The sequence below is a fragment of the Dromaius novaehollandiae genome, chromosome 20, assembly GCF_036370855.1.
Source record: "Dromaius novaehollandiae isolate bDroNov1 chromosome 20, bDroNov1.hap1, whole genome shotgun sequence".
NCBI lineage: Eukaryota > Metazoa > Chordata > Aves > Casuariiformes > Dromaiidae > Dromaius > Dromaius novaehollandiae.
Window position 1 is genome coordinate 14,004,684 of NC_088117.1, and position 27,969 is coordinate 14,032,652.

The 27,969-nt window shown below is 45.3% G+C and overlaps 1 protein-coding gene across 4 annotated transcripts in view; it reads left to right on the forward strand.

The window, feature by feature from the left end:
- The window catches only part of MVB12B (multivesicular body subunit 12B), a 72,542-nt gene that overhangs the window by 26,742 nt on the left and 17,831 nt on the right, over window positions 1-27,969 (forward strand). For all 4 annotated transcript variants that reach the window (XM_064524003.1, XM_064524005.1, XM_064524006.1 and 1 more), the window contains one exon: window positions 12,725-12,822. In XM_064524003.1, coding sequence (XP_064380073.1) covers window positions 12,725-12,822 — 98 coding nt within the window. The remainder of the gene's footprint in view (window positions 1-12,724; window positions 12,823-27,969) is intronic.

Here is a 27,969-nt window from a genome sequence, read left to right on the forward strand (position 1 = left end):
AGGCTGCAGAACAGCTTCAGAGCTATTGGGAACAGGGCCAAAATTAGAGCTCAGAGCATCAGTGACAGTCTGAAAAGAAGTGTTTACAAGGCTTATATATTTTATAACCTCTTGTTGTACAGTTTATGGTTTACAATGGCTGCAAGGAAATTGGATCAGTTTTGTTTTACTTGCCAAATAAAGCAAATGTCAAAATAGTCAATATAAAATGTATTCTAATTTGGCTGAGTTAAAACAGCCAGTATGCAGTGGAATAATTGAATGTTACATTAATGCCTCCTAGTAAAAACCACCTGTCTGTAGCCAGCTCTACTCTCATGCCCTGTGCATGATTTACAGGTAACTTTTACACCACCAGCCTGATCATTCAAAACATCTTTCATGTCTGTTTTTTACTCTGATTATTTATTATCCAATATATTTTTTAAGAAATAGAAAGGTATATAAAAATGCATCCTGCAAATATTTCATTATTACAGGAAACACATGCTACTCGGAAAGCCTTTTCTTAATACTTTATCAGCAGTGTGGTAAGTTACTCAAGCTTAATGTTTGTGGAAGATTGTAGTCGCAAGTAACCTCTTATTTTTATGTCACCGTAGAGATATGAGATTACACTAGTAGCCAGTTTGCCATTTTATTCTGTGTGGATATATTCTGACAGGAACAGCAACGAATCGTTTGATGCTGCAGTGAATGCTAAGACAGAGCTGGTGAGCGCTGCAGAGCACAGCACTGTGGAGGTTCTGCTGGGAGGCTGGCCAGCTCTCCCAGCCGCTCTCTTCAGCTCAAACTGAGTCGTCGGCTAATGTTGTAAGATAGATTTAAATCAAGACAGCACGCTTGGGTGCTTCAGAACAATTGTTAACGCTGGATATAAACTAAACCAGTAAAACATACCGGTGAGCTGCTGTGTGGCAAAACCTTTCTAAATGGAAGAACTTTTTATTGTGGGAGATCTTTATCTTTGTACCAGACATTTCCTCCTCTGATCCGTGATGTGAGTTCCTGATGGCAGTAGATGGTGGCACATGGGAGTTTTGTCGTGTGTCAGAGGTCTGAGCACCACCGTTTGCTGCGCATCAGCAGCGCTGCTTCTCTGTGTGTGTCGCGGGGTTACGACTTGCAGTCAGAACCGCGTAAGGAGAAGCTTTGTTTGGTGTTCTTGCTGGACTGCATATGTTATCTTTTAGCTGTTTCTTCTCCTTGGTGTTTCCTGCTGCAGGCATCTGGCGCGATGGTCTCTAACTGCAGCCCTCACATGCACCAGTGAGGATGACCTGCTGTGCCGTGGAACGCAACTGTGCCCTCGTGCGAGGCTCCACGCTGCTTTAGTGTCTTTCCTCTCCAAATTCTGTGACAGCTTCTTGGCACTAATGGCAGCCTGGAGAAATGCACTTGCAGTTTCTCATCCTAGAAGGCTGCTGCTAAAGAACTGCTTTTGTCGACTTGAGTCTCCAGTGAGACTATAATGCAGCTTTCTCAGTTCCTTGACTTTGTGTTCAAGGCTTGCCCCTCCAGTACAAACTGGTGATAATGCTACATGGTCATAGCCTCACTTTGGGGAACAAGTAGGTTGTCTGCCGCAAAAGCGGATGCTAAAAACGGGCAATTCATCTGGCCTTTTGAATACCTTTGCTTCATCCAGGCTATGGATCAGTGATTGTCAGCGCATGTGTTGGGGTTTGGAGAAATGTGCTTGTCGTGAGCATCTGCGCAGTGTTTTAGAGCTCAGCCCCTCCCTGACTCGAGTTCTGCCTGGGAATAGGCTAGAGCAGAGCTTCTGTGAGAAGTTTCCCTCCGCAAGTCTAATCTCAGCCTTTCGGGGAGCAGGTCCTTGGCTTCCCGTGAGCACCAGCCGGCCCACCTTGAGCCGTTCTCCCTTGCAGCAACCCGCGCAGCGGCTCCTGTTGCGGTTGCGGTGCTTTGGGCGCCCGTGTGCTGCCCTTGCTTGGGGAGTGCATCTCGCATCCCCTCCCGAGGTGCTGCGGGAGTCTCCACCGCCGTCATTCAAGCAGCCTTCTCACAATTTGTCAGCGGCAAGCAAGATGTCAGTCAGTGCTGCTGAAGTGTGTTTTACGGTGACAGACATAATTGCACTTAACTTTTTGCGTGGATGTTATCAATCTGTGACAGATACTTTGGGAAACGGAGCACTCTGATTGCAGATGATGTGTCACAGGCGTTTAATCTTTCTCTCGGAGAGACCAGGATTCAGTCACAACTTTTACTTGTTGATGTCAGGTTTTGAAAATGTAGATTCGCGCTGACCCTGGGAATCGTTCAGTCATTTAGTTTGCAGGGCTGTCATCTGAAAGGTTAATGGCTTACTAGGGAGAAGGAAGATCTTGCTGCCACCAGCTCGTGCTCATATCATGTGTTGCTGTGGCCGGGCTCGCAGCATTTTGGTTCAGAAGGGTGGAATTCCTCCCGCCATGGAGATTGGGCTGCTTCAGCCTGCCTTCCGGGGTGTCTGTTATACATCTCTCTCTTTTTTTAATTGAAAACCGGAGAGGCAGGTGAGGGGAGAGGACAGGACAGTGCTGAGAGGTGGGGTGCCGAACGGAGCTGCACGTGCGCTGCAGGTACCGTCCTGGGAGCAGAGCCGGGAGTCAGCCGTCGCCGCGCTGAATGCGGCAGCCCCGTACTCGCACCAAGCAGAGAAGCAGACGGGGCCTTGGAGGTGGTTACGGAGCAGCGAACAAAAAGTGTCGTTGTGCAGCTCCATCGCCTCTGACCGCCGCACCTCAAGCGGGATCTGGTGAACGAGAAGGGTGGCGGAGGCCCTGCGATGTGTCCTCTGTCCTGGCCAAGAGACTAGGGAGACCCGAGCGGTGCCACTGCGGAGGGAGAGGGCAAGGAGCTGGTGCGGCAGGGATGGAAGTCATGAACGATGAACAGCTTATTCACCGTTTCTTACTCTGGGGGCAGCCAGCGCAGTTAGGTGTGAGCAGTTTTGGAAGCTAGCAGGAGGGATCATCGGTTTGCAGAGCGCGCGGCTGACGGCGAGCTCGGTGCCGTGGCATGGGACAGCAGGGTGGGAAGCGGGTGGCCGTCTCCCGGCGGGCGCAGGGCACTGCTGGCCACCGCAGATGGGCCTGGCGCCTCCGCGGCGAGCGGGACGGCCCTAAGCCAGCAAAGCTACCCGGGCTGAGAACGGGCACCGCTCCCTGCTGGCTCAGCACGCCGGGCTGGCAGCGACGGCGGCCCGCGGCGTGGCAGCCTCGAGCGGAGGCTGCTGCTTGGCGGCCCGGGGCCGCGGTGGAGCCGCGTGGGCGCTGGCAGCTCGCGGCGTGGCGGCAGCCCTGCCCCTCGGTGCCCTCGGCGCTGGGAGCAGCACGCGCTCGGCGCTGGGAGGTACCCGTCTGGCAGCAGCGTTGCACTGGGGAAGGGCTGTTCTGGCTTTGATAAGAAGGTAGCAATTGTCTGGCTTAAACCTCTGAAACAAGAGCAGGATGTGTAAATTTTCCTCCCATGCTCCCAATTACCTTTTAAATAGTTAAGTTACCCCTTCTTAGAAAAGGGAAATGATTTGCTCCTGTTCCTCTGCTCCCGATGGAGTTTAATGTTAAGGAGTGTAAGGATTTCCTTTTAGGTAGAGAAGTCTGAATTTGAATTGATTTCTTTTATTAATGGTGTTTGAACTTTGTCGTGTGAGCTTGGAAAGTGATCAGTGTGTGGCTTTCTGCTGGAGGCTGATGATGTGCAATAGGCGGCAGCTAATAAAGCAGCACCAGCAAATGTGTATGTTGGAGACCTGAACCCGGTCTGGTGATAAGCCAGTCCTACTCTGTACAGCGGGTGAATTGAAGAGAAATGGGAAGCCTTTTGCCTTTCCTATTTTTTTTTTTAAAGTAGCAGCAGTATTATTTAGAAGTAACAATATCTTTAATTCTTCTTTAAGACATTTAAAATGGAGTTGATAGAGTTGAAGTCTGTAGAGCAAAAGGTTCCAAGATTTTGACTTTTTTTGTTCTGGTGAGGAGCAAAGCCAAGACTTCAGAAAGCTGTCGTGGGTCGGACGGACACCGCTGGTAGCCTCGTGGGCAGGATGCTTCAGCAGGCTGGGGGGAGCGTGTACCCTGAAGTCCCCGACCTGAAACAAAGGCTGCAAAGGAGGAGTGCTTTGGGGTGGATGTTTCTGCTCTGACTAGAAACCACGCTGAGATCATGAGATCGGTGAAAGCTCTGCCAGACCGATGCCTGCTTACAGAAAGCTTTTCTCTTGATGAAGCTGCATTTTCTGATATGTTTCATCAAAAAAAGCTCTGAGGTATGACTACTTTCTGATTCACACCTAGTAAAATACATTCTTTGACTTGAATACTCAAATCGCTCTTATTGTGAAATACAGCAAAATATTCCTAGTTTTTAAATGGCTTACTCTAAAAGAAGTCAAGGATGGCATAATGGCCGGGTTCACATCACGGTAGCTGTGGATATTAAAAAAACCCCCACTGAGACCGAAGCAATGAATTGAAGCTTGGCGGAAGTGTTTTCCATGGGCCTGTTCCAGTTTGTATGTACAGTAAAAGCACAATTTAAGGATGAAATGCATGTAATGTACATAGACTGTGTATGTCTGAACATGGTGGTTTGTCTGAGTGGGTAAGGGGTGTTGGCATACATTTATCCCGAGTCTGTTTCCCATAAGGAATTTGTTATGAAACTACAGTGACCATATGGCTTGCAGCCAGCTCAGCTGGATGAAGACGTGCAAAAATTGGTCACCGTCCAGTATGTTTTAGTGGTAGAAAATGATGATTAGGAAAAAATGTTTAAACAATAAGAGTGGTTTCCAGGCACAAGGATCCCTTGCAGCAACTGAGAAAGAAAGATGTTAACTGTGGTTAGAAGTTTGATTGATTTAGCTGATTTTGTGGAGGCATTGAAAAATTTTGGGGAGTGCTCTGAGTGAAGAGGCTTCAATATCCTTAGAATCGTTTTTCTTTATAGAACCCTGTTCCTGGTATAGTAATATTCCTGGAGGCATGTTTTCTTTAGGGCATAGCATAGGGTCGTTAAATACAAACTGCAGGTACTCATTCAAAGAAGCTGTATGCTCGGTTGTTAAAGAAGCCCTGTGGGGGAATTGAGCATTTTTTCCCTAAAACTTCCGTGTTGTCTGCTATTTGATATGATCTCTGCCACTGTTGATTTGTAATCTGTGCTTTCACCCTGAAGTGCATGTGGTTGTGTTCAGATATTTCCTTCTTTAAATCAATCACTTTCACCATTTTCCAAAACACTTCTCGAGTTTATTGCTTTTAGTGAAGTGTTTGGACTGTCATTATTTATTACCGGCAAAGTGCTGACAACATATTCTTCCCAAATGAGTCTTTATGTGGAATATTTGTTTAACAGGTTTGGTGGGGGAGACGCCGCTGTTCCCCCGGGCCAGAGGCTGTTCCCGCAGCACCCACTAGTTCTGTGGGATGCTCTGCCTTGACGTCGATCGGTCCCGCCGCGGCCGCTCCCCGGCAGACCGACGGCACGCCGCAGACAAAGGCGTTCGGTGCAGGGAGATGCTTCTCAGTCAGACTTGTGAGCCCGGGCTTTGTTGTTCTGATTAATTTGACAGAATTTAAAATCCTAACCAAGGAAACTTACGCCGTGTGTAATTTATCTTTCTGGAGTATTTCTGCTGTTTGGCAATTTTTCCCTACTGCTTCATTATCTGAAAACTCCTGACTCTGGAGAGTAGCTAGTGAAGGATGTGGAAAGCTAGACTCTCCTCCCGCTGCAGCCTCCGGAGACACTGTGCTGTTCATCTCAGACAACCACTTCATAAGCACTTCATGCTTACGGTATGAGGTCTTAGTTCTTTGATGCAGTCCTCAGCCTATAACAATTTAATGGGCTACGGCTCAGACTTTCAAGCGGTGTAAATTAAACTTGTTGGGATTTTTTTCCATTGTTTGGCAGCTGTTCTGTCCTGGTTACTTAAACTCTCTGATCTAAATTAATCCTTAGAAGGGAAGCTGCAGGAGCTTCATTCTGCATTAAGCCTTACATTTGGGGCTGTTGGTCTGCAATAGATCACGCTCCGCTGTTGGCATGATTGGGTTTTGTTCCATTCGGCTGGCGATTGCTTTAGTTTTGACAGGATAGCATAACATCATTTTCCCTCGTCCTCGAGGCGTGGTCATTTCAGAAGGGGATGCACAGAGCCGTGCTACTATATATAACGCATGCAGTGCGCATGCTGTGGGCAGGCCTTTTCCCTTTTTACAGCTGAGAAAATTAAGTGGGTAAATCTCAAAGTGGAAAGAATCACTCACTCCCTTTTTCATTCTCTCACGCATTTGGGCTTTTATAAAATCCGAATCTGGCACCACCAGCTCCCATTGATTTTTGGGAAACAGGATATTTTAGTAGTTTGGAATGAGATGAAATGCTTGCAAAGCCCATATGTTGCTTGTTTTAGGCAAAGGGTCAGTAAGGTTTTAGAAGGTATTTAAATATTTGGTTTACACGATTAGAATAGATTGTCTGGAATGAAGTCCGTTACCCAAGGTAAATCTTGCCTAACAGTTTTGTTTTTCACTGCAGTTCTTTTGGGTATGAGGTAGGTGTTCTGGCATTACAATGCCTGAGCACAGTAGTGGTTCAGGACTGTGAACAGATATTGTAGATGCGATTCTGGACACTGCTAAAGCTGTAGGTATCCGCTATGGCATTTTCTGTAAACTACAATTTGGAAAATATATTCTGGAAAAATGAGCAATTGTTGAAAGGTCCTCTGATTTCTATCAGAGAAGCACTAGCAGCTCATTTCTTGGAAATGTGTGTTTTCCTCTGTCCATAGGCAAAGCTTTCAAGCTGGATTACATTTCTTGAAAACTGCAGCCAGACATTTACTTCTTGTAGGTGTGCTTTTAGCTTTCTACAGCTTAGTATTTATTTAATTGCTCTATCCTCAGTTTTTCATGAGGCATGATCTTTGTATAATTCACTGATTATGGAAGATATGATTCTTTTTATTTCAAGGTATTCCTATGGGACTATACAGCTTTTTCAGCACTGCTCTTCAGTTCATTTAAAATAAATTGCAATCACGACTGCGGTACATCAAAGAACAGTATAATTCCAGTTCTGCAGTATGAAGTATGGTTTCTAATAATTTGATAAGTGGGGCATTTTTTATATGTTTTGACTAATTTCTCTGATTTTCTAAATCTAGTCAGAAACTAAAAACTTCTTATTGTTCTTTTGCTATGCATTGTTGATATTTTTATGTGAATTATGAAGCATCCTTTGATATCTGGCATTTCCCCCTTGTGATTCTTTGTGACTTTTTATAAGTGCTTGCTCCCTAACTTCAAAAGCGGTCCATCACCTTCGTGCAGACAGTTTATTAATAACTTATTTGGAACTCTCGGGCATTCCTGGACCTGTTCTATGTGAGTTTTTCCTCAAACAAGCATTCAAAGAGTGGCCATAATGTATGCAGACCTCAAACCTCCTTTACTAGGCTGTGGAGGATCTCTCTCGTCATCTGCTACTTCTGCTCTGTTGTATGTAGATCTGTTTCAGAAATTTAATGAATAAAAGAATAACTAAAAATAAGAGAGTAATTAAATCTAACCTGTCCTGAATTGTGCTGTTGTGGTTGTTTCATCTTGAATTGTCTGGAAATTATAGTGTGCTGGAGAAAAATATTTTTCTGAATGTCCTGTATCTCGTAACCTCTGTTCAAACAATGTGTTTTCTATTTCAGCGTTTGAGAGAGCGGTTCTGAAATCCTAACATCTAGTCTCGTCGGAGCGGGCCTTCTTCCTTACTCTCTAAAGGACATAAAGCACCAAATCTACTTGTCACTTTAATTCAATGGGGGGGGGGAAACCCCGCTCTTTGTGACAATTCGAAAGGAAAATAATTGGCATTAGGCTAGTTAATGCGAGTTGCCATTCCTTAACATTAGAGATTCCACTAAAGTACTAATAATTACTGTTAATATCTTTCAGTGGAAACTTTCATAGTAAATGAGCACTGGTTGAAACAGTATTTAACGGCATGCTGCTGGCATGATAAGAATGCAAATAAGCGTTATTAGCCTAATGATTTTGCTGTCGCCATGGCTGTGCAGCAGTAGTGTTGTGAATATGTCATGCAGTACCCGTGAATTTGGAAAGTGTGTCAAAACACAACTTCAATTAGTTTGCTCTAATTATGGCTCTAGAGAGTTCATAACTATATCACTCCTCATTAAAAGAGAGTTTCTTATATGGATTAATGTAGCACATAAAGGGCGGTTTCAAAGTTCTCGAGCTGCGGAGAGGGAGGACGTCCAGGGCGGCGCCTGCCCGGGCAGCCCGCTCTGCCGGGTGCCGGGTGCGCGTGGAGCCGGGGAAGCCGCAGCTCCGGAGAGCCCGTCCCGCCTGCTCCTGCTGCAGGGGCCGCGCGCGGAGGCGGGAAGCAGGGGAGCGAGGCGGTGCTGGGTCGTCGTTTCGGTGCGCCACAACGCGGGTTTTGTCCCGGGGCGCGAGAGGCCTGCGGAGCGGGGAGCTGCCGGAGAGGCTGCACCGCAGAGCAGCCGCCCGCGGCCCCGTCTGCCGCGGCCCCGCTCCCCTCGCAGCGGGGCCAAGCCCCGATTCATCCCTGAAGCAGAAATCCCACCCGAACCAGCAGCTTCGGCTGTTCCTGCCTGCCAGGAATTAGCCAAAACTGGGGTTTCCAGTCAAAGCCAAGCGATACCCACCCCATGCATGGAAGGGTCATCATCCTGAACAGGTTCTTCTGTTAAAAATAAATAAATTAAAAAGTCTAGAAACCACATTTGATGCTAAGATAGAGATCTGGCCTGAAAGACTTGCTCTGGAAGAGGTGGAGGAGCACAGGTAGTCAGGAGCCTCTGCCAGTCCGGCATCTGAGCAAACGCTGCAGGACGCCGCATGTCCATGTAGCTTTCCCAAGATATTTCTAATGTCGTACAAATACTGTCTTTTTTGTTGCTTGTTTTGCTGAGCGTGTTCTTGCTTTGCAGAATTGGGAAAAGACGCTTGTGCTTGCAGGTGAGCAGTTGATCAAGGGTTAAAGTAGTAATTGTTTAAATCTTTCAGGCTTTCCTCCCAGTTCTGTGATAATTTGATGAAGAACTTCACCCTAATTAAATATTCAAATTAGGAATAAGTGTCAATATGGCTTCCCATTGCCTGGAATGATGATTAATTGTATTCAAAACTCTAGTGGCCGCTGTAATCTAAACCAAACCGTTGTTCTTGATTATTTCTGCAACACATTTACCATGTTTTTGTTTTAAAATTTAAACTAGTAATTGATTTGCCATATGCCGCAGAGCTGCACATACTTTCACGATATGTGTTTAGGAACTTGGGGACTTTGTAATTGGGATTTTCTTGCTTTTCAGTGGCAGCCTCTCTCTCTCTCTCTCTCTCTCTCTCTCTCTCTCTCTCTCTCTCTCTCTCTCTCTCTCTCTCTCTTTTTGTCTTCTGCGATGCAAAATGATTTGGCTTTCACAACCCATAAGGAAAATGCATTATGCAATCAACTTAGTAGGTATAAGTTATATTGATCCTGGCCAAAGTTTGCATTAATTTAAAATAAATTACTGTTTCCTGTTTTTCCCTACAATGTCATGCTTTAACAAAAAAAGGGTGGTGGTGGAAACTGATCTCATTCTAGCAATCATTACCCTCTGTCTTGTGGTCTTGCAGCTGAATGCTCTCCTTGGAGAGACCTAGCTCTTCATACTGTGGCTTGGTAGAAGTGATAAAATACCTGTTTGTCCTACCTCAGGGGATGGAAAGTGACAATGGAAGTGGAGGAACAGAAAGGAAGATGTTTTACCCTCCTAGTAGACAGCATTCAAGACCCCCACTGTTGGGAGCCTGATCTGACTAGCAGTTAAATTGGCAGTTTTGGCTCACAGACTCCAGAAGAGCAATTGCAGGACTGAATGCTCACTAAAAGCAAGTTTGGAAGAACACCCCCGTCCGTAGTGTTTGTAATTCTCTCTAGCTTTAAGGGGACGTTTAAGTATGTATTTTAATGTTGATGCATTTGAAACGGAGAGCAAATAGGATATTGTGCCGAGTTAGGAAGCAAGGTCTGGATATGTGATCTTCTGCTGCCATATTTATGTGTATACGGTCAGAGTCCATTAGAGTGTGAGCAATTCATTTTAATTACACGCATGGAATGCATACAGCACTTTAGCATATGGCGCTTGTGAAACCTGGTGCTTGTGTGAACTGCCAGGCATACTTGGTAGTGACTGGGGACTTAGCTCACAAAGTCTTTTGCAAACCAGGAATTCAGAGTTTTATTCGAAGGCTATTGTGTGTGTTTGTAGACCTGACAGCTCCTTAATTTTGCTTACACAATGCGTGTTATGAACAACTTGTGGAACTGTCTTTCCCAGTCCCGCTGGTTGGTGAGAAGTGCGTGACCTGCCTCGGCAGTGCAAGGTGGTCTGTGTGTGGTGGTGGTTCTGGAAAGAATTGTCCATATGGAAGAGATTCAGACTCTCTTGCAGCAGAAGTTGGTATAACCTTTTAAAATACTCTGCTCAGAAATGGGCCTTTTAAATAGATCTGCTTTGTTTACTTCCAACACATCGCCTGCTGTTTTGTGTAGGGATGAAAAAAACAGCCCGCAGTACAAGCAGGAGAAATTCAAAAGTCTTTCTCTGTTAGCTGTTAGCTGTTCTGATGCCTCAGAATGTATTTTTGGATACTTTTATTAAAAAACACATGAAAAGTGTGTAATGCCTACAGGCAGTGGTCTTCAGTTTTAAAGTGTGTTCATGACAGACTTGCCTGTGCTGGCAAAGTGAGTCTCATATGGATCGTGTTTTAAACAGAAGACTGTTATTAGCCAAATTTGAAAATATTTCGACACCATCTTTTTTTTGTTAGAAATAGCTCTGGGAAGCACAAACATTCAAACTGATGTTTTCTTTTTCCCATATTATTCTTGCTCGTCACCATCAACTGCATCAAGGTCTAAAAATATATAGGTCTTCACAGAATGTGTCCAGTTTTTAAAGGCAGATAATTTCCAGCTGACTTGCTTGATAAATAAAATCTGCTAGCTAAGAAAATGGATTTGATACTCTACTGGAGAATACACAGGGCTTTGTTGCAAATGTGGCATTTGTGACAGGAAACAGACTGCCTTGTTTTTCTGGCGAAAGGGCAATGCAGAGCATCTTCCCGTATTCAGGTAGCTTTCACCGTGTGAAGTGGGTAGCTGCTGCCTTTGCTTTCATGCTAGACTAAGCCTTTGCTGTGAAGAGGGAGCATGTTCATTACATATGGCAATGGGGTCCAGAAGATCAGTGATAACATTTTATAAAAATTCACACAGGGACCTGGGATTAGCATTAGAAAAATACACATATGAATTAAAAGGGAAAAGCCTGAATCTCTCATCAAAGCATAAAAATCTGTGGGCTATCAATAACAGCTCCTAGTAAAAAGCATTTTGTCGTGACATGCTTCGGTGGAGCTCTTTGGCTGAGTTTTGCAGCTATACTGACTGATTTGGTGATCACAGCATGACTTCAGAGGCAAAAGTCTGCTTTCTCCTGTATTAGTAGGTTGGGTAGCATAAAAAATTGTGAGCAGACTTTCTGACGTTCTCCCAAATCTGAGCAGGCGTGTGACTTCTGGGGTGTCTCCAGGCAGCTTTCCTGGGCTGCGTCGTGCTGGGGTGGAGGATTTTGGAGAGCGGTGGGGAGGCCTCACCCTGGGAGCTGACCCTTGGTGTTACCCCTTGCCGGATGGCTGCAGGGTCCATCCTCCCAGGACCAAACCGCTGTGGCAGGGGCACTCCAGCAGCTGCTTGTGTGACCACCTTTCTGGCCCTAAGGCCTGATGAGCTCCCTGGTTTTCCTATTTATAGCCACTAAATAGAGGAGAGTTTAACGTAAGATTGAAAAATATTTCTGTGCTGCAGGAAATGCTACGTAGAGCATTGCGGGGAGGCAGAGCTTCCCCTTACTCGTGCAGCTAGAAGGAGGTGACGAGTGAAATTTGCCTTCCTTTCCTCACTTCCCTTCCTTGCCAGATGGAGGTTGGCTTGGTGTGTGCAGCATCTCCTGCCCCTGGGAGCAGGGAAGAGTGCAGCATGCCCAGTGATGGTTTGGAGCAGTCAGTCATCAAGACGGCTTCAGAGATTTTATTTATGAATGTACTCGGGAGTTCTTGGTATAGACAAACCCAGACTCGCGTGCTGTTAGCTCTTCCTGCCTTGGGGGACGTTCGTTTGAGTCCCGCAGGGTGTTCAGGCATGCTCTTGATGCGTTGGGTTAAGAGTTAGGTTTATACGGGGAAGATCACTCTCGTAAGCCACAGCGTAGGCTTTTCCAGGGTGCCAGTTCGTGAAGGAGCTGCTGTGTTCTGCTCTGGATCCCCCCGCAGAGGAGGAATTGGTGCCTCTGTGTAGTATTTTGATTGTTGGCTGAGTTTGTTGGTGTTCGGTGGGGTGGGGGGGCATATGCCAGGACCTAGACTTGTGTCTCGCTCACAGCTGGACTGAGCGTGGGTTAAAGCAGCTGAGCCACCCTTGGCTGTAATGACAGAATCACCACTTCTGTCTCCTTCCTGTTATTTGAGGCCCACTGACTTTTACAAGCAATGTTAAAATTGATGTTTGCTGCCTGACCTGACTGGAATTGTCAGGTGAGAACAAGCTGGTTGCAGCAACATCTTCTGCTCTGTAATAATGTCATCTCCATTTCCCCATCTCTCCTCTTTAGGCATATATCTCTAACACTTCCCGCCAGCTTCCGAGGCAAAAGTCACAGCAGTCGCCTGGACCTGGAACACCAGCACTCAAATTTGTATGCCATATCAGGTAAGCTGGCGCACGCGGTAGTTTCTCGACTATTCTGTGTAATCAAAAGTCTAACCAAGTAAAACAGCCCTGTTTGCATAAAAAGCCAGATGTGTGGTATCCGTGAAACATACCTCCAGGTTGTCTGTCAGTGCTGTTTAAGTGTCAAGAGCACGTGGGGTGCGGGAAAAGCAAATGTGCAGGCACAAGTGTTACTGACAGTGAATGTTGCTGGTGAGTGGGAGAGCACAGCCCTCAGGGAGCGATGCTGCTGCCCACGGGGTTTCCAGGTAAGAGATGTGGTGAAAAGTAACACACAAATTTTGCTCTTCATCGCTTCCATGATCTGCACAGGTAAGTCATAAGACACATCATCTCTGCGCATCTCAGAGTAAGTTTTTACCTGCCTAACAAGGATGGGCTTCATACACGTCCTCCTCCTCTCTGCTGCACTCAACATACGTGTTAAAAATGGATGATATCTTTACTCTTTCCCATTTCTGTATTCTGAACATTGGCACCGCTTAGGTTTGTTTGCCCAATATTAGGGCAAGTTTGAAATTAGATATTAGGATATGGGGATTGGGGTGTTCTGCTTTATTTTTAAGGAGCACACACTTGCGTATGCATGCTTTCTTGCTAGCTGTGGCTTTCTTTCTCTCTGTCTGCCATTCCAGGCTAGTATGCAAGTGCTAGAACTAGTTATAGTTTCCAGATGTCAATGTGGAAAAAAAACTGCTAATATATTTTTGCTGTTTTTTATTTTTAACCAGTTCTAGTCTGCAGTGTATATGTGTGTTTAAATAGTGTGGTCAGGATCGAGTCCCTTCATTAACCGCTGCAGATACATGTGCTCTGTTACTGTGCTCCAGGACCACACACTCGGTTCATTTTGGTGCTGGCATCCCTGTTGGTCTGTCCCTGACAGCTCTGCTCTTCTGGAGGAGTTTTGCCTTTAAGGTCTTATTTTAGAGGAATGAACTAAAAGAGTGCAACCTGGCTCTCAGGTCCCAGGATGAGAGTGTATCTGGGAGGGAGAGGCAGGGGTGTTCAGCAGAGCTGTACCCCGTGAAGTCTGTCACTCCTGCCAGTGCCAAGACCTGCGTAGTCTGGAAGCTGTTTACAAAGCACGACAAAAGGACTTTTGGTTCTGCAGACTGAAGAATAGTGTTATGCATGGTGGTGTGGCACAACAGTGTGTTTTACCTGCATGTCCTCTTATGGGTATCTTTCATATTCCCTGACTTCAGCTGTGGTTCAAAGTACTGCTGAAGTTCAACAGATTTTTCCTTAGATTTTTTTTTTCTTTTTGAGTAATATTACCCATGAACAAATACTATGATAGCCATAGTAGAAACACATTTAGCTACAGTTTTCTCTTTGTTATGCCATTTTTGCAAGAGAAGAAAAATGCTGGCTTTAAACCAGACTGTGTCAAAATCTAACAAAAGTACAGTCCCTTCATGTGATTGAAGTAGGTTTTCAGGACAGTTTGGAAACCCAGAAAAAGCAGCAGTGGATTCAGTAGGCTGTACAATAGGTAGTGCTTGTGCATAATCAGGGAAGAGAAGGTGGCAAAAATGTGCCATTCACAGGTTCTTTCTATTAATAGTGAGTGACACTTCTAACATGGGAACATGGCACTAATTCATGTACCATAATCAAAGGGTTATTTAAAAGGTAATCTCTGACTGAAACTGCAGCTTCAGGTTCCTAAATAGATGGAATATAACAATGGCATAATTCTTGTCAGTGCTCGTTTTTCTTGTTACTCTCCTGCCCTAATAGATTTAGAAATGCAAGGGAAAGCATGTTCTTGTGTTCACATGAGACAGTCCTGCATGGCGGATGGGAAAGCTGCAGCTTCCCTCTTGCTAAAAACATCAAACGCACAAATGGAGAAGCAGCAACTCTACATGAATGTTACTGAGAATGACCCTGCTCCAGGAATTCCTGTGGACTGCTCCTGCTTGCAGCATAACGAACCTGGAAGGAGGACCTATTTTGCAAAGATTCTGAATATTTTACCAGGTGATTATAGGCAGAGCACAAAACAGGCTTGTAAAACTGGGCATAGCATTAGTCTTCCACATTTGCACAAGCATATTTCATTCAGAGTATATAACTTCTTTTTCCCAACTGCAAATCCTCCTCCAGACACATTGTTACACAAGTTGTTGTGCACACATGGTCTGTAATGGCTATTGCAGCTGTGAAGCATTTCTGAAGAAAGGGTCTTGTCATACGAAACATCCTGTGCATTGGCAGGGATCTTCCTGTGTAGCTCCTGACCACGGCTGCCTTTTGAGCAGCTATGATTAGGTGCTGCGACAATTCCCTTTGCGTGTTTTAACTTTACCGAGGTAGGTTAACCCTGAGACTTGCCATGAAAACCGTTCCAAAGTTGCCTGCTATGTCGATGTAGTTTGCACTCGGTCTGTTTTATCCTTGCTACGACGCCAGTGTCTTGCGGCAGAGCCATGGTAGCAGGGAATGTACTAATGTTCGTCGCCTTGCTGCTCTGCTGGGGTCTGGATTTGCTGGGTGGGATGGTGCCTGTGGCGTGCCGTGGGGGCTGTGCCTGGGAGCAGGGAGCGATGCGGGGCTCCGCGGGAGCCTCTGCAGCCCTCCAAGCTGGGGAGGCCGAACTGGCGCTTGCCCCTGTGTAGCGGCGAGGGAGAAGCTATCGAGCCGGGTGCGTGCCGCGGCTCTGCTGCCGCTTCCCCCAGCACGCGCGGGTGCTTGCAGGGCTGTGGCATGCATCCGTTCCTGCTCTGGGTCGCCAAAACGCTGCCTCGCCGCCGCAGCGAGCGGGCACTGACAGCCCGTCGGGTGAGAGCCGGGACGGCCTCTGGGTGCGAGCAGCGCGGGGCGCACCGGGGGCTGCAAGGCTGCACGCGGGGCCCCGTGAGCGCACGCAGGGCTGCCGGCAGCCGCTTGCTGTCAGAAGCAGCTCCGGCCGCGATGCAGGCGGATGCACGCGCGGCAGATGTGCGTGCGTCCGTGCTTAGCGGCAGCGAGGGGTCCCGAGCGCCCCGCGGCTCCAGGCGGTGCGAGACTCTGCTCTCCCGGGACGCCAAGCGGGAGGCTCTGGCCTGCGGATGCAGAGCCCTGGTGCCGGCGGTCGGGGCCATCTCTGGACAAGCCTGCTGGCTCCCTCTCTTGGCTCTCAGCAAAATGGAAGGTTTCCCGATACTGTCACAGGGAAACAAAAGCGATTATAAACAGTCTCTTATTTTCCAATTTCAGTATCCCCCAAATCTGCATCTTGGTGGTGAGAACAGGATGGGATATTCAGGGAGGGAGGGATATAACGGAGGGTAAAATTAAGAGTGCAGCATGGTCCAGGTTCTTGACATCTATCTATAGGCACCTGAAATTTCCTCAGCAGCCGATGAAAAGGACACTTTCAACTGATGTTTAGCCTGTTTATGCTAGGTGAAATGAATTTTGGCTGTGGAGCCTATGCTGTATCTGAATATATATTTTGATAGAAATTGCCATATCCTCGCTGGATCTGTCTTGTACTCTTTTGTGCATGTAATGTAATTATTACTGCAAAGCTGGAGTCAAGGAGAAGATGGTCCTGAAAATAGTAATTACAATTTTTAAACAGCATTTTGTCATTTCCAGTCTTGGCAATTAAATGTTGGGTGATCAGAAAGTTAGGGAGATTCCTGATTGCACAATAAACTAATCAATCAGTCTTTGTCAGATTGTGTATAGGAAAATATGGCCCTGACCTCACAGTCCCATGAAGGGGGACTGCCATATGCTGCTCTACTGCAGTACTGAGGTCTGCACCTGCGTTTACGCTGCTAGAGCGCTCTTTTGCATTCAGCAGGGTTCCTCTTTCCACCCCATGTCATACCTGCAAGACCAAAACGCAGCGTTACTTACAGGTTGGTCTGCTAAAGGTCTCTGGGTGCTGCTGGGAGCACGGCACTGAGGAGTTGACAGGTTTAATATGCGTTCAAATGGGCAACTGTTGGAAGAAGAATGCCTTGCTCTAGACAGACCTGTCGACAAACAGCTCAGCATTTCACAGCATAGTCTTCCTTCATGGCCTTCAGCTTAATTAAGATGTTGTTGTGACTACATACTGCCTTCATTTCAGACTTCAGCATCTTGTGGCTGCATATTGCTCTGGCTTATCAGAGCTACAAGGACAGTGAGAGAGAGGGAGCCCTCTCAGGCAGCCACAGATAATAACATACAGGGAAAATTCCTGAATGAAGTGAAAAATTATTTATAATAATGGTACTCAAATAGAAGGGAAATAAGTCACTTTAAGGGTATATAAATTTTTATGATAGTGTATAAACAGCCATAGCTTGCCTTGTCTCCCATCTATCCCTGCAGAGAATGAGGGCAACATCTAGCATAAAGAAAAATATAATAAGAAAATGAGGAAATGAATAGGAAGAGCTGGAGGATTGATCACTCAGTGTATTTGTATATCCTGATGTAAAAGGTGCTGCTGACAGGTGGCCAGGTTTCTTCTGTATAAAACCATGTGTGTGCTGTCAGGGCGGTGTGAGCAGCCTTGTTCCGATTGATGAATTGCCTGCTTTCTTGATTAAACCTTCCGTCACTTAAGAAACAAAAAGCCTGTGTTTGGATGGCAGAGTGGGACATGTCAAAAAAATCTGTCTGCTTTACCTTTGTGCAGATGTTGGGCACAGACTGTAACATGTATTATTAAAATGAATGTGGCATTTACTGTGCATTATTTCTTTCCTGGGAGAAAGGACCTGTAAATTATATGCTAATAATAAGCTTTAACCCTTTCAGAAACCAAGAGATTTAGGAGTGCAAATATTCCTGCAGGCTTTACTAATTGGATGTGCTTTAATACCACTGTAGCTCTCTCTGAAGTTAATAAACAGTGTGTTTCAGACCAGTATGTTGATGCCCCTTGGGGATCTTGCCTCCAATAAGTTTTCTGCTGTGTAAGTGCCACTGAAACGTAAACCTTTTGAATTACAAGATCCTCCACAGAAAGCCTCCTCCAAATACTGATTACCGGCAGAAGCTGTCTGCCTGTCTGAGGATGAGGCCAGCAGCAGGACAGGTTACACAGTCAGCCGTGCAAGACCCCCTCCACGGGGAGACGGCACTCTGCCTTCGGAGCTTGCATCTCTTCCTCGCAGCCGCACCAGCTCTAACATTTTATTTCGCTTTCAGAATCACTTTAACCTGCCAGTTGGAGACATACTCAGCCAACTTGTGGTCTCAGGAGAAGGATTAGGGTTGGAAAAAAGTCTAACATACCTTCCAGAGTACATGGCAGGATGTTGCATGAGCAACCAGCGACCGAGTTTGCCAAAGGGCATTTTACAGTGTCACCTGTGATTTCCAGAAAATCGAAGCTGGTCCAAGCTGTGTGCTGCCCCGTAGTGGGGTTTTCTCTGCTCATGTCAGGGTGGGCAAAGCCATCACTGGCTTCGGTGTGTGACACTGTGCGTTACTAGGTAGGGTTGTCTTTTTTGCCATGAAATTTTACTGAAGCAACTTCTGAGTCATGTTGCAGAAAGACATGTTTGTAAGTACTCTCATAGCACACAAACGTCTATATTTTGAGTATAAAAGTCAGTATTTTACGTTCTAGTCTGAATGCTCCGAGTGTCAAGATAGAAATCGCGTTGTGAAGTGTATCAGATATTTCTGCACAGCCACCATCAGTTCAGAGTCATTAGAACCTCTTTATACACATTTTTGTAAGTGGATGCATTTGCAGCTACAGCTGACAGTATCTCTTAGCCAGAAATCTGACTTGAGTAGTATAATCCTATCTCTAAGGATTTTTGTCTTAGCAGAAACCTGGCTATAACAAGATGATCACAATTACCCTCAGATATGACCGAGTTTCATTTTCTAGAGCACTTAAATATGAAAATTGTGTGGAGAAAGCAACAGAAAAAAAGCAGAGCATACTTTGATATATGGTTGTTTACAGTATTTTCAAATAGTCCTTGCCAGCTGTCAGCCCAAAACAATTAAAACAGTTGTGTGAGTACTTTAAAAGGAATAAAGTTGATGTTAGCTTGGCATATTGATATGCCACCCATATGTCTGGTACCTCAAGTGGTGTTAATCCATAGTAATAAAACAGGATCCAGAAGCACATTATTTGTACTGTATAAAAGTTAACTGAATTGGTTCTTAAAATATGCTTAAGATTCTCATATTGTTTGAGGAGTTCTCAGCTCAGTTACAGATCCTTCAGAAGGTGTTTGCAGAGCCAACATTCAGCACTGTCTTTGTGGAGCTGTGCTTGTAGCTGCCTCTGCACGAGCTCTCGGCTGCCGGGAATGAGCAGCAGGGCTTGTTGCCACGCACTTGCTGCCAGAGCTTTCGCTTGAAGCGTTTTGTGCAGCCTGGCTGTAACATGGCACACTGTTCGTGCGCTTGGTTGTATGTCATTCAAGTATGTGTGCTCGTTTTTCTCACACTCCTTTTTTCTTGCATGTTTGTCTCCATCCTTAAACTGTGGCTGCTGTTTGCTCAAAATGCTAGAATTCTTAAGTTTTGCTTGTATTGAGCTGAAGATGAAGGTTTTCCTACTCCTTCAAAGAAAAAAGTTGTGTCCTCTAGGTTGCAGCTTAGATGTCACAGCCCTGAAAGAAACTTGTTACTTTGCAAATGTTTAGTGTGAATGTCTAGAAGAAAATGAAAGGAAAAAGGCTTTTTCAGGCCTGGGATCCTCTGTTTAGACAGTGAACAATTGTCTGTGTGCCTCACTTGTTGTGCAGCATAAAGACCCAGCAATCTACTGATAAAGCAACGCTCGTGATTTTGAGCAGCGCTGCAATACTTGCCCTTCCTTTCCGTAGGAGCAACGCGTTTTGGAAGCAGTTATTTAATGCAACAATGCCCTTGGGCATATTTCTTATCTTAAAAGTGCTGTTTTGTGACTTTTTACTGCAATGTTAACGTAGTTACTCGAGTGAAGCGTTCTTCCCGGAGAAAGTGGACTGAGCGCGGGAGGACGAGCAGCGCTGGCGATTGCTCCACCAGAGAACGCGATGGCACGTGGTTTCTCTCTGGAAAGAGCAGGTTCCTGTGGACCTGCGCATGGTCTGCTCGGGTGGCAGGATGATTTCTCTGTGGTTACGTGATGGGCCATAGGTAGCAACGTAGTGTAGGCCAGTGATCGGTGCGGTAGCCTTCATGAAGTGAGACGGTTGGGCAGCAACCTGTAGACTGAAAAACTTGCGTAAAATAGGTCCGATGGAGTTCACTGAGGCAAATTTGTACCGCGTTAAGTGGCTTTGAAGTAGGAGAAGAATCTCAGCAGGACAATTTGACATTGGGGAAGAAGTGGTGGGACGCGGTGCTGTGACCCTCTCTACCGCGGAGCGCTGCTTAGGCATCACAGAGAGCGCGAGCCACAGCCTGTTGTTAATGCTGAATCGTCAGAGTTTCTGCTAAGGCATGACCTGGAACTGGGATGTAAGGAGAAAAGTGTGTTCCTTTGCTCCTGTAGAAAGCAGGGTCAGATAGTCAGATTTGGTAAATGGTGTTCATTCCGACACTGCTTTATAATCCAGATTCCTGGAGGCAGCAAAGAGAATGGAAACTGATGCTAATGATCTGGAAAGACACCAAAGCCAGTGGATTCCTGAAAAAGAAACCAAGTTGCTTTCCTGTGTTGGACAGTAAAGATCTTGGCAAAGGGAAATCATAATTTGTCTGCATAGCTTTATTTTTGAAGCATTTATTTCACACGTTGCTCTTATGGTAGCAGTTTGCTTCCACGTTCCCCCTTTCTTTCTGGAGCCTCAGTTGATTTCTTCAACATGGCTTTGAGTTTGATATTCTTTTGCTCTGAAACATGTCTTGTAAGAATTTGCCAACGTGTAGCCATGGAGTCTGGCTCGGATCCCACGGCAGTGATCACCATGTGGAGTCTAAAGAGAGCCGGTCTAACTGCTTCGCTCTCTGGCAGCTTCATTTGTCCGCTGCTGCTATTGACTCAATACCTTGTTGCATTTGCCACGTTTAGAAAAAAGAAAAGAATAAAAGAAGTAATCTCTTTCAGTGGTCTTTCTAGATTAACAAATGGAGGAAAAATTAAAGATTTCATTACATTTCAGTGCCCATATGTCGGCTTCTTTCTTGTTGCAAAATGTGAGGTTATCTATACCACAACTGCCACTTACTTCTCTTCAATGTACATTTTCTTTTAAAAGATACTGTATCTTTTATCTGTATGTAATGAGGACAGACGTTTTAATCAGAGGTTAGTCATTTATTTTTGCAAACTATTGTTTTGCTTCATCATTTCTGCAGATAATTAAATGGTTCGCTTGGCACAGTGTGTCTGCTTTATTAAAACAGGTAATTTTGAAAAAAAGAAAGATGCTATTTTTTGGATCACTGCACAAGAATTGCTTTTATCTTCATCTTTCAGCGTAGTTTCTGGTGGTTTTGCAATACCCTCCTATGTTCGAGTATTTTAGTACGCTCCACCCTCTGAAGGGGGAGGCCCTGTGCTGCGTTTTGCTGTCGATCCAGATTCCTACGCTTACATTCATTGCACTTCTTAAGAATAGAAGCAGAACTAAATTTATGTTTTGTGACACTGAATTTTAATCAGGAAGATCCAAAAAAACCAGACAAGTTGTGACACTAGCTTTATTCTGCATTAATCTTAGCCCAGTAAAGAGGTTTCAAAGTCAGCCTGTTCTTTTGCCCTACTGCAATTTCCAGTCTTTGGATATAGAGACCTGGATAATCTTCAGAATACAAAAGGCTCTATTAATAACCAGCAGTTCAGGGAGTAAAATGCTGCAGCTGCGTATTTCAGAAAGGGAAATGTAAGTGTTACTTAATATTGTGTTTAGTGAGATTCAAAAAACTCAATTCAGTTCATCCGTGGTATACAGATTTTTGCAGATTTTGTGCAGATGCTTGCTGATGTGTTGTAGCATCCCATGTTCCCAGTGCTCCGCTCGGGGAGCCTTGGCTGAAGCAGCGTAAGGTGAAGCCATGAGTTCTGCTGCCTGCGTATTTTTTTCAAGCATGTAGGCTTTCAGATTAGCCTAGTATAGTCCAAAAAGGAATTCTCTGTTAATCATCTCATTTTTTGCTAAGTTGTGCAAAAGTATGAAGGTTTTGGCTGTAGTGCTGCTCTTTGCTCATCTTTTTCTTGCATTTAGTCTGAGTTATCTCATGAAGCTGCAGATTGATGTGAAGAACTTTCATGTTCTTCTGCAGTAAGATGTCACACTTCCAGTCTTCATCCGTTTTGTCCATCTTACGCGTTATCTGCCAAGGAAACGGCGTGTTGATTTCCGTGCAGAGAACCACGCGGTTCCTCGCCCTGGGATGTCTGCGGGCAGCTCGTGGGCAGGAGGGTCGGCAGGGCGCGGAGGCCGGCGGGCGGGCGGCGGGGAGGCCCCACGTGCCAGCGGAGCGTGGCCGGAGCCGGGGCTGCCCCAAGCCCCTGAGGGTGCCGGTGCCGGTGCCGATGACGGGAGCGGGGCCGGCGCCGCTCGCTCGGGCGCTTGGCCGGGGCGGGGTGCGGATCCGGGCTTGTCCGCGCGCCGGGAAGGAGCCCCTGGAGGAACCCTGTTGTGGGTTCATCTTGCTTTCGAGTGCCATGGTTGGTTGGTTGGTTGGTTGGTTTGTTTGTTTGTTTTAGATAGGAAGCTGCTGTGTAGTTCGGATATTTAAACAGTTATTAACCGAATGACAATTAACAGATTGCGTAGACAGATTTTCTTTTCAAAACCTCTGAAATGGAGTACAGTTTGCAAAACTATCACAGCATAGTAATGACAATGAATTTTGATTTCCCGGAACTGATATTAGACTCCTTATTAAACTATGTGCATCTGCTTTTAATTTACTCCAAATAATTGGAAAATGCAATGAAGCTTTCCAATTAAAGCACGGCTTTATGCTGTTTAATAATACCCCCATAATATTATAGCTTATGAAGTGACAGGTGAGTTGGTGTATGAATAAAACATAAAGGCAGCAATAAGGGACAGAAAACCGGAGACAGTTGTTGGGGATTTTAAATGCTGGATGTAATTTGCATATATTAATCTCTTCTTTTCAGCCTTATCAGGCGTTCTTCAGTATTTGAAGTTAAAATAGCGTTGACAGGCGGGAGTACGCTTAGTTTTTTCAAGGATTTATTACTTGTATAATTTCTGATCTTTAATAAGCAGATATGACTGATCCTCATAGTTCTATAGAAATCGGTTAATTGTTCCAGATGGCGTGTACTGATTATGCAAAATTACTTTTCACACCATTTTTTTTTTCTGATGGAGTTTGGAGTAAAATTAAATTTTTTATAGCCTTCTTATCATGCTGTTTTACAGTGGTTTTTGCACAGAAGTTGAATTTAATCTACTATATTACATTGACCAGCAGAGTTATTCTAATGTAGCATTTTGTGATTTGACAAAGAATAATAGAACACATTGCTCATTGTTCGTTACTGTGCTGCTAATAAAAAGGAGTTCTAGTGCAGAAAACCAGGCTGTTATTTATGAAGAATGCTTAATTTGCACAGTTAAAAATGCAAAATTGTTACAATGAGATGTTCTCTCTTTTGGATAGAAGACTTGGGCAGAATAAATGAAAATAGTCTTGTTGCTACAGATTTCATCTAATAAAGAAGGATTTTTTTAAATGGCTGGCGTGGTTAAACCGTATTTTATTGGTAGGAGCAGTCATCCAGGCAGCAAGCTCCGACTCCTATCAAGAGGTGTCACTGGTGTTTTCCCTGATTATCGTAATCCGGATATCTCAATGGCATAATTTCATAATTGAAAAACATTTATAAAGGTTGTTGGGCTTCATTTATCTAATGAAAAGCTGTTTATACAAAATAAACCACACATAAAACCCGCTTGCTAATAAGGTTGTTGGGACTCGCTGGAACGTTGGCTCGGCCGCGGGCCGCCGGGCTCCCGCGGGCCGTGACGCTGCTGGGGCTGCCGGAGCGGCGTCGGAAGTCACGGCGGTGATGCCGATGCCCGTGGCTTCGTTCGTGCTCGCTGTCAGCTACCGCGGGTTTGTCGGCGTAACGTCAGCTCCCGTTTAATTTTCTTGTTACGTCTCATCATTTGTCATACCCTCCGCAGGCACGCGTGAACTTCTCTTCCTTAACAGCGCTGACACCATTGCCCTCTGCTGTGTTTGATGTGATTGTGCTCGTATGTCCCTTCATTTGACCAGTTCTGGGGATTTCGCCGTGCCTTTACCAAACCGCTTCAGCGTCAGTGTCCTTGGTAGCACCCGGTTGGAGGGCGTCCGCTTGCGGCTGGGGCAGCAAAGACCTCCGGCAGCGTGGGGCTGCGTGGTGTAAAGGTAATATGCTCCATCACCCAGGCCAAACTTGTCCTGAAGTCTTTACTGCCGCATTTTAGACGTTTATGGAGAGGCTGAAGGTACAGTCAAGGGCTGACTCTAATACATCTTATTAATCTTCGAAAAGCAAAACAGCAAATGTTTAAAAAATGACCTTGTAGTTAATGGAATTAAAATCTCCAATTAAATTAGAAAAGTGGGGATACAGTAAATGGACTTTTATAAAGAGTGCTTATTTTTAACTCAATAGAAAAAAGACAAGTAATTAACTCAGCCATTAGAAAGCTCAAAATTTCTCTTGTCTCCTGTGGAACTAGAAAATTGTTTTGTGTATACTCTTATGAATGTATATATAATATATATGGAGAGGACTAATGGCATAAATCAGAAATGATTAAAAAATATTTGTTCTAATGAAGTAATAATTTGGTAGTAATGCTTTTCATCAGTGTAGCTTAAGGCTACATTAAGTGGACAGACTTTATATGGATTCTCTAATTTTAATCTTCAAAACGCTATCTAATGTCTCATTAAGACTTGCATATAATGTATCTTAAGTACAGTCATTAAATATAGTTTAGGGAGATTTATGTTCAGATATTGCTTAAAGATGTTTTAATAGGCCCATTTACTCTGATGATATTAATGAGCTCTTAACACATATTAAGCTTCTAAAACTAGTAGTATTACTCTCACAGTGAGCAAAACAACTTAGGGACTGTAAATGAATTGGATGCTCCAACAAGGCTGTTTTTCAATTGAGTCCTCAGACACCCTCCTGAATTTGCTTAGCTCCATCAACGTCTTGCTGTGTCCCCACTGCAGTCTCGGTGTTCTCGTGCTTTCCTCCAGCGTACGTTACGTGGCCTTGACAAGGTCAGTCGGACCTTTGTGTCATATGTTGTGTCTCCTGGGCGTGCAAAGGGTTAAGAGAGATTACTGTTGCTTGTATAACCATATGTATGATAAAGAACTGTGCATTCGCATCACATTATGGCAATACACGAGACCTGCTGTAAAAATCTGTAAAATGTTACACATATTTGATTGTATATTTACTAAAATGAATTAGATATTTTAAGGAAAGAGCCAAACATGATCATGGTTTTTGATAAATTCTACTTTTGATCATTTAAAGTTAAGATGCAAGAATTGCAATTATATATAATAAAAACTGTTCATTCCCCTATTGTCACTTTAGTTCCAACTCGGAAAGTTATTGCAAACAAAATTCTCTGGTTTCATCACTCAGCTCTTCTTAAAAAATCCTTCTGAGTTCAGAGACTTTTGTAATTACTAAATTGGTTTGTTAGAAGGAGATAATAGCAAATTTCTTCTTTTCATAATTGGACATTTCTTCCCTGTAGGCTAATGTATGCGCAGCACTTGCATACACAATAAGCTGTGCTTTTGAAAAGCCATAACTAGCTAATAAGTGCTGTGGTGTCATCAGAGAGTAATGGTTTGCTGATTAGCATAATTAATGACAAATGGTGGTGTGGAACTGGTGGATTGGTTTAGTAGATGATGAATGTGTTGCAGCCTAAGTTGAATGCTGCCAAGTAGGCCTTGCTGGCTGTCAGCCGTCTGTTCTGTGCAGGTAGAGCTCATTAGTCACCATGCAAGTGTGCCAGTTTATATTCACTGCTGTTTTGAGCGTAGAAAACTCAATAAAATAAGCCGCTGCCCTGTCACGCTTTCCTTAAAGTATCATCCCGGAGCCTCCTCGTCCGTAGCCGGGAGCTCGGCCGCGTGGTCCGCGAGCAGGATGACTTTCAGACCCGCCGTGGGGTGCTGAGTGGTGGAAGGTGTTGGACCGAAATGCTGCTGGGAATCGATAAAGCCCTTACTGGGAGAGGGATCGCTGCACCCGTTTGGGATATTCTTGTGGGCTGTGAATGTTCTTTTTCCTGTGAGGGTAGGAGAGAAGCTATAGGCCACCATCCATGCCATGAGATGGGTGCATTTATCTGTGACTTGATTAATCAAAGCTAATTTGCATTCACAAATGAGACTGATAAAAATGGAGTTACCTTTTCACCTTTAAAGGGGAGGAGGGATTATTTCTGGGTTGTCTCTTTTTTAAGTGATAAGCAACTCCTTTACCAATAAGGATGAAAATACTTAATTTGCATTAGCAAAAGAAGCTAATTATTATATAGTTAATTAGCATCTGGAAATGAGGATTATCTTAATTACAAAGCACAATTTCCTTAATAGCTACAAAACTGTAAGTTTGATCTGTGTGGAGATTGGTGACTATTATTATGTAATTAGTGATCATATTAATGGTGCGGTGTATTTAGATATCATTTGCATATGCAAATGAAATTTACCTGATAGAAATATGTGGCTCCACTAATGACTCTGAACACTTAAAAATTGAATTACATTAGGAATTCAAATCCTGGATTGCCGTTCAGCAGCGCTTGGGATGTCTCCCCTCCCGCAGCGAGGCACCCGGTGCCGGGTGCGCGCGAGGCCGGGGCTGCCGGCACAGCACGGCGGCCCGGCCGTCCGGAGGAGAGGGAGCAGCTCCCCGGCTCTCCCGCGCCCCAGCCCCGGATCTACCACAGCCTTCTGGCGGCTGAGCGCTTCCTCGGGCAGCACCGACCTCGCCCTTGCCGTGCTGGCGTCTTGTCTCCCGCGTTGGAGACTGTGGCCTTGGATCCTTGTCAAGGCTTTTTTGGTTGATGAGTATTACATCACTTGTATGAAAACGTATTTTTAGAAGCAAGCACTCTGTGGTGATGGCATCGGTGAGCTCCCCGGAGAGGAGATGGGAGCCCTGGTGCCTTTGTAGCCTTGCTTGTAATTTGTTTCTGCTTTCTGTTTGTATTTATGGATGTCCTTGATATGGAAAGCATGACGCTTGCAGGGCAGCGGATCTGTCAGCTTTCCCCTGCCTTTATTGGAAGCAAAAAGCACTATATATGTTAAAAAAGAACAAAATCCTTTGGAAGAAAATGGTGCTACAGGAGGATGGCGTGCACCTGTAGCTGCCAGAGGGAGCCCAGTGGTCTGCCGCTGCTCGCTTGGTGTGCAGCTGGCCATCGTGCCGCGCTGGGGCTGGGGCCGGGGCCGGGGCCGGGGCCGGGGCCGGGTGGCAAGCAGCCACCCCTGCACCCGAGAGCCCCCGAGACCCCAGGTGGGACCAGCCCCGGGCTGCAGAGAGGTTTTGCATTCGAAGGCAACCCGGGTCTTCCTAGTAATGGCAGCGACACCCCCACCCCAGTCTTACAAGAAACACAACCTCCGTAGGTGTCTCAGCAAAGGAAAAGCAAAGCTTCCAGGGCCGGCTGTTGCAACACAGTGCAGTGTGTTTCTTTAATATACCCAGGTCCTAACCTGCAGCGCTGAAAATGACCGAAGTGCAAAAATACAAGTGCTGGAAGGAAGCAGCCATTACCGAACAGGATGTTTCTCTCATCAAGCGGGGGAAATTTACAGCTGCCGGCCGGGAACACTGCTGCTATTGTGGGCGCTTCCTGATACGCTCTCTGCGACCGTTTGCTTAAGACCGAGCGCTGCATACCTGCGTCTCCATGTGTCTCTGCGGCAGACAGACGTTACGTGTTTAATGAGTTCCAAGGAGTCTGTCTATCATTACATTTAGAGCTGAAAGTAATTGAGAAATGTCTGTGTTTCTCTTCAGTGCAAAGACCCCGGGTAACAACCGACAGAGCCCCCCAGCTTCGCGCTGCGGCGGGAGAGGCTCGCTGGCCTTTGAGACCTGCTCAAAGCCTTTGACAGTCCGGCACCCAGACCCTGGTTTGTATCTGGTCTGGGCTAATTAATTAAGGGTTGTTGCTTGGAAGTAGCACATGCTTAGGT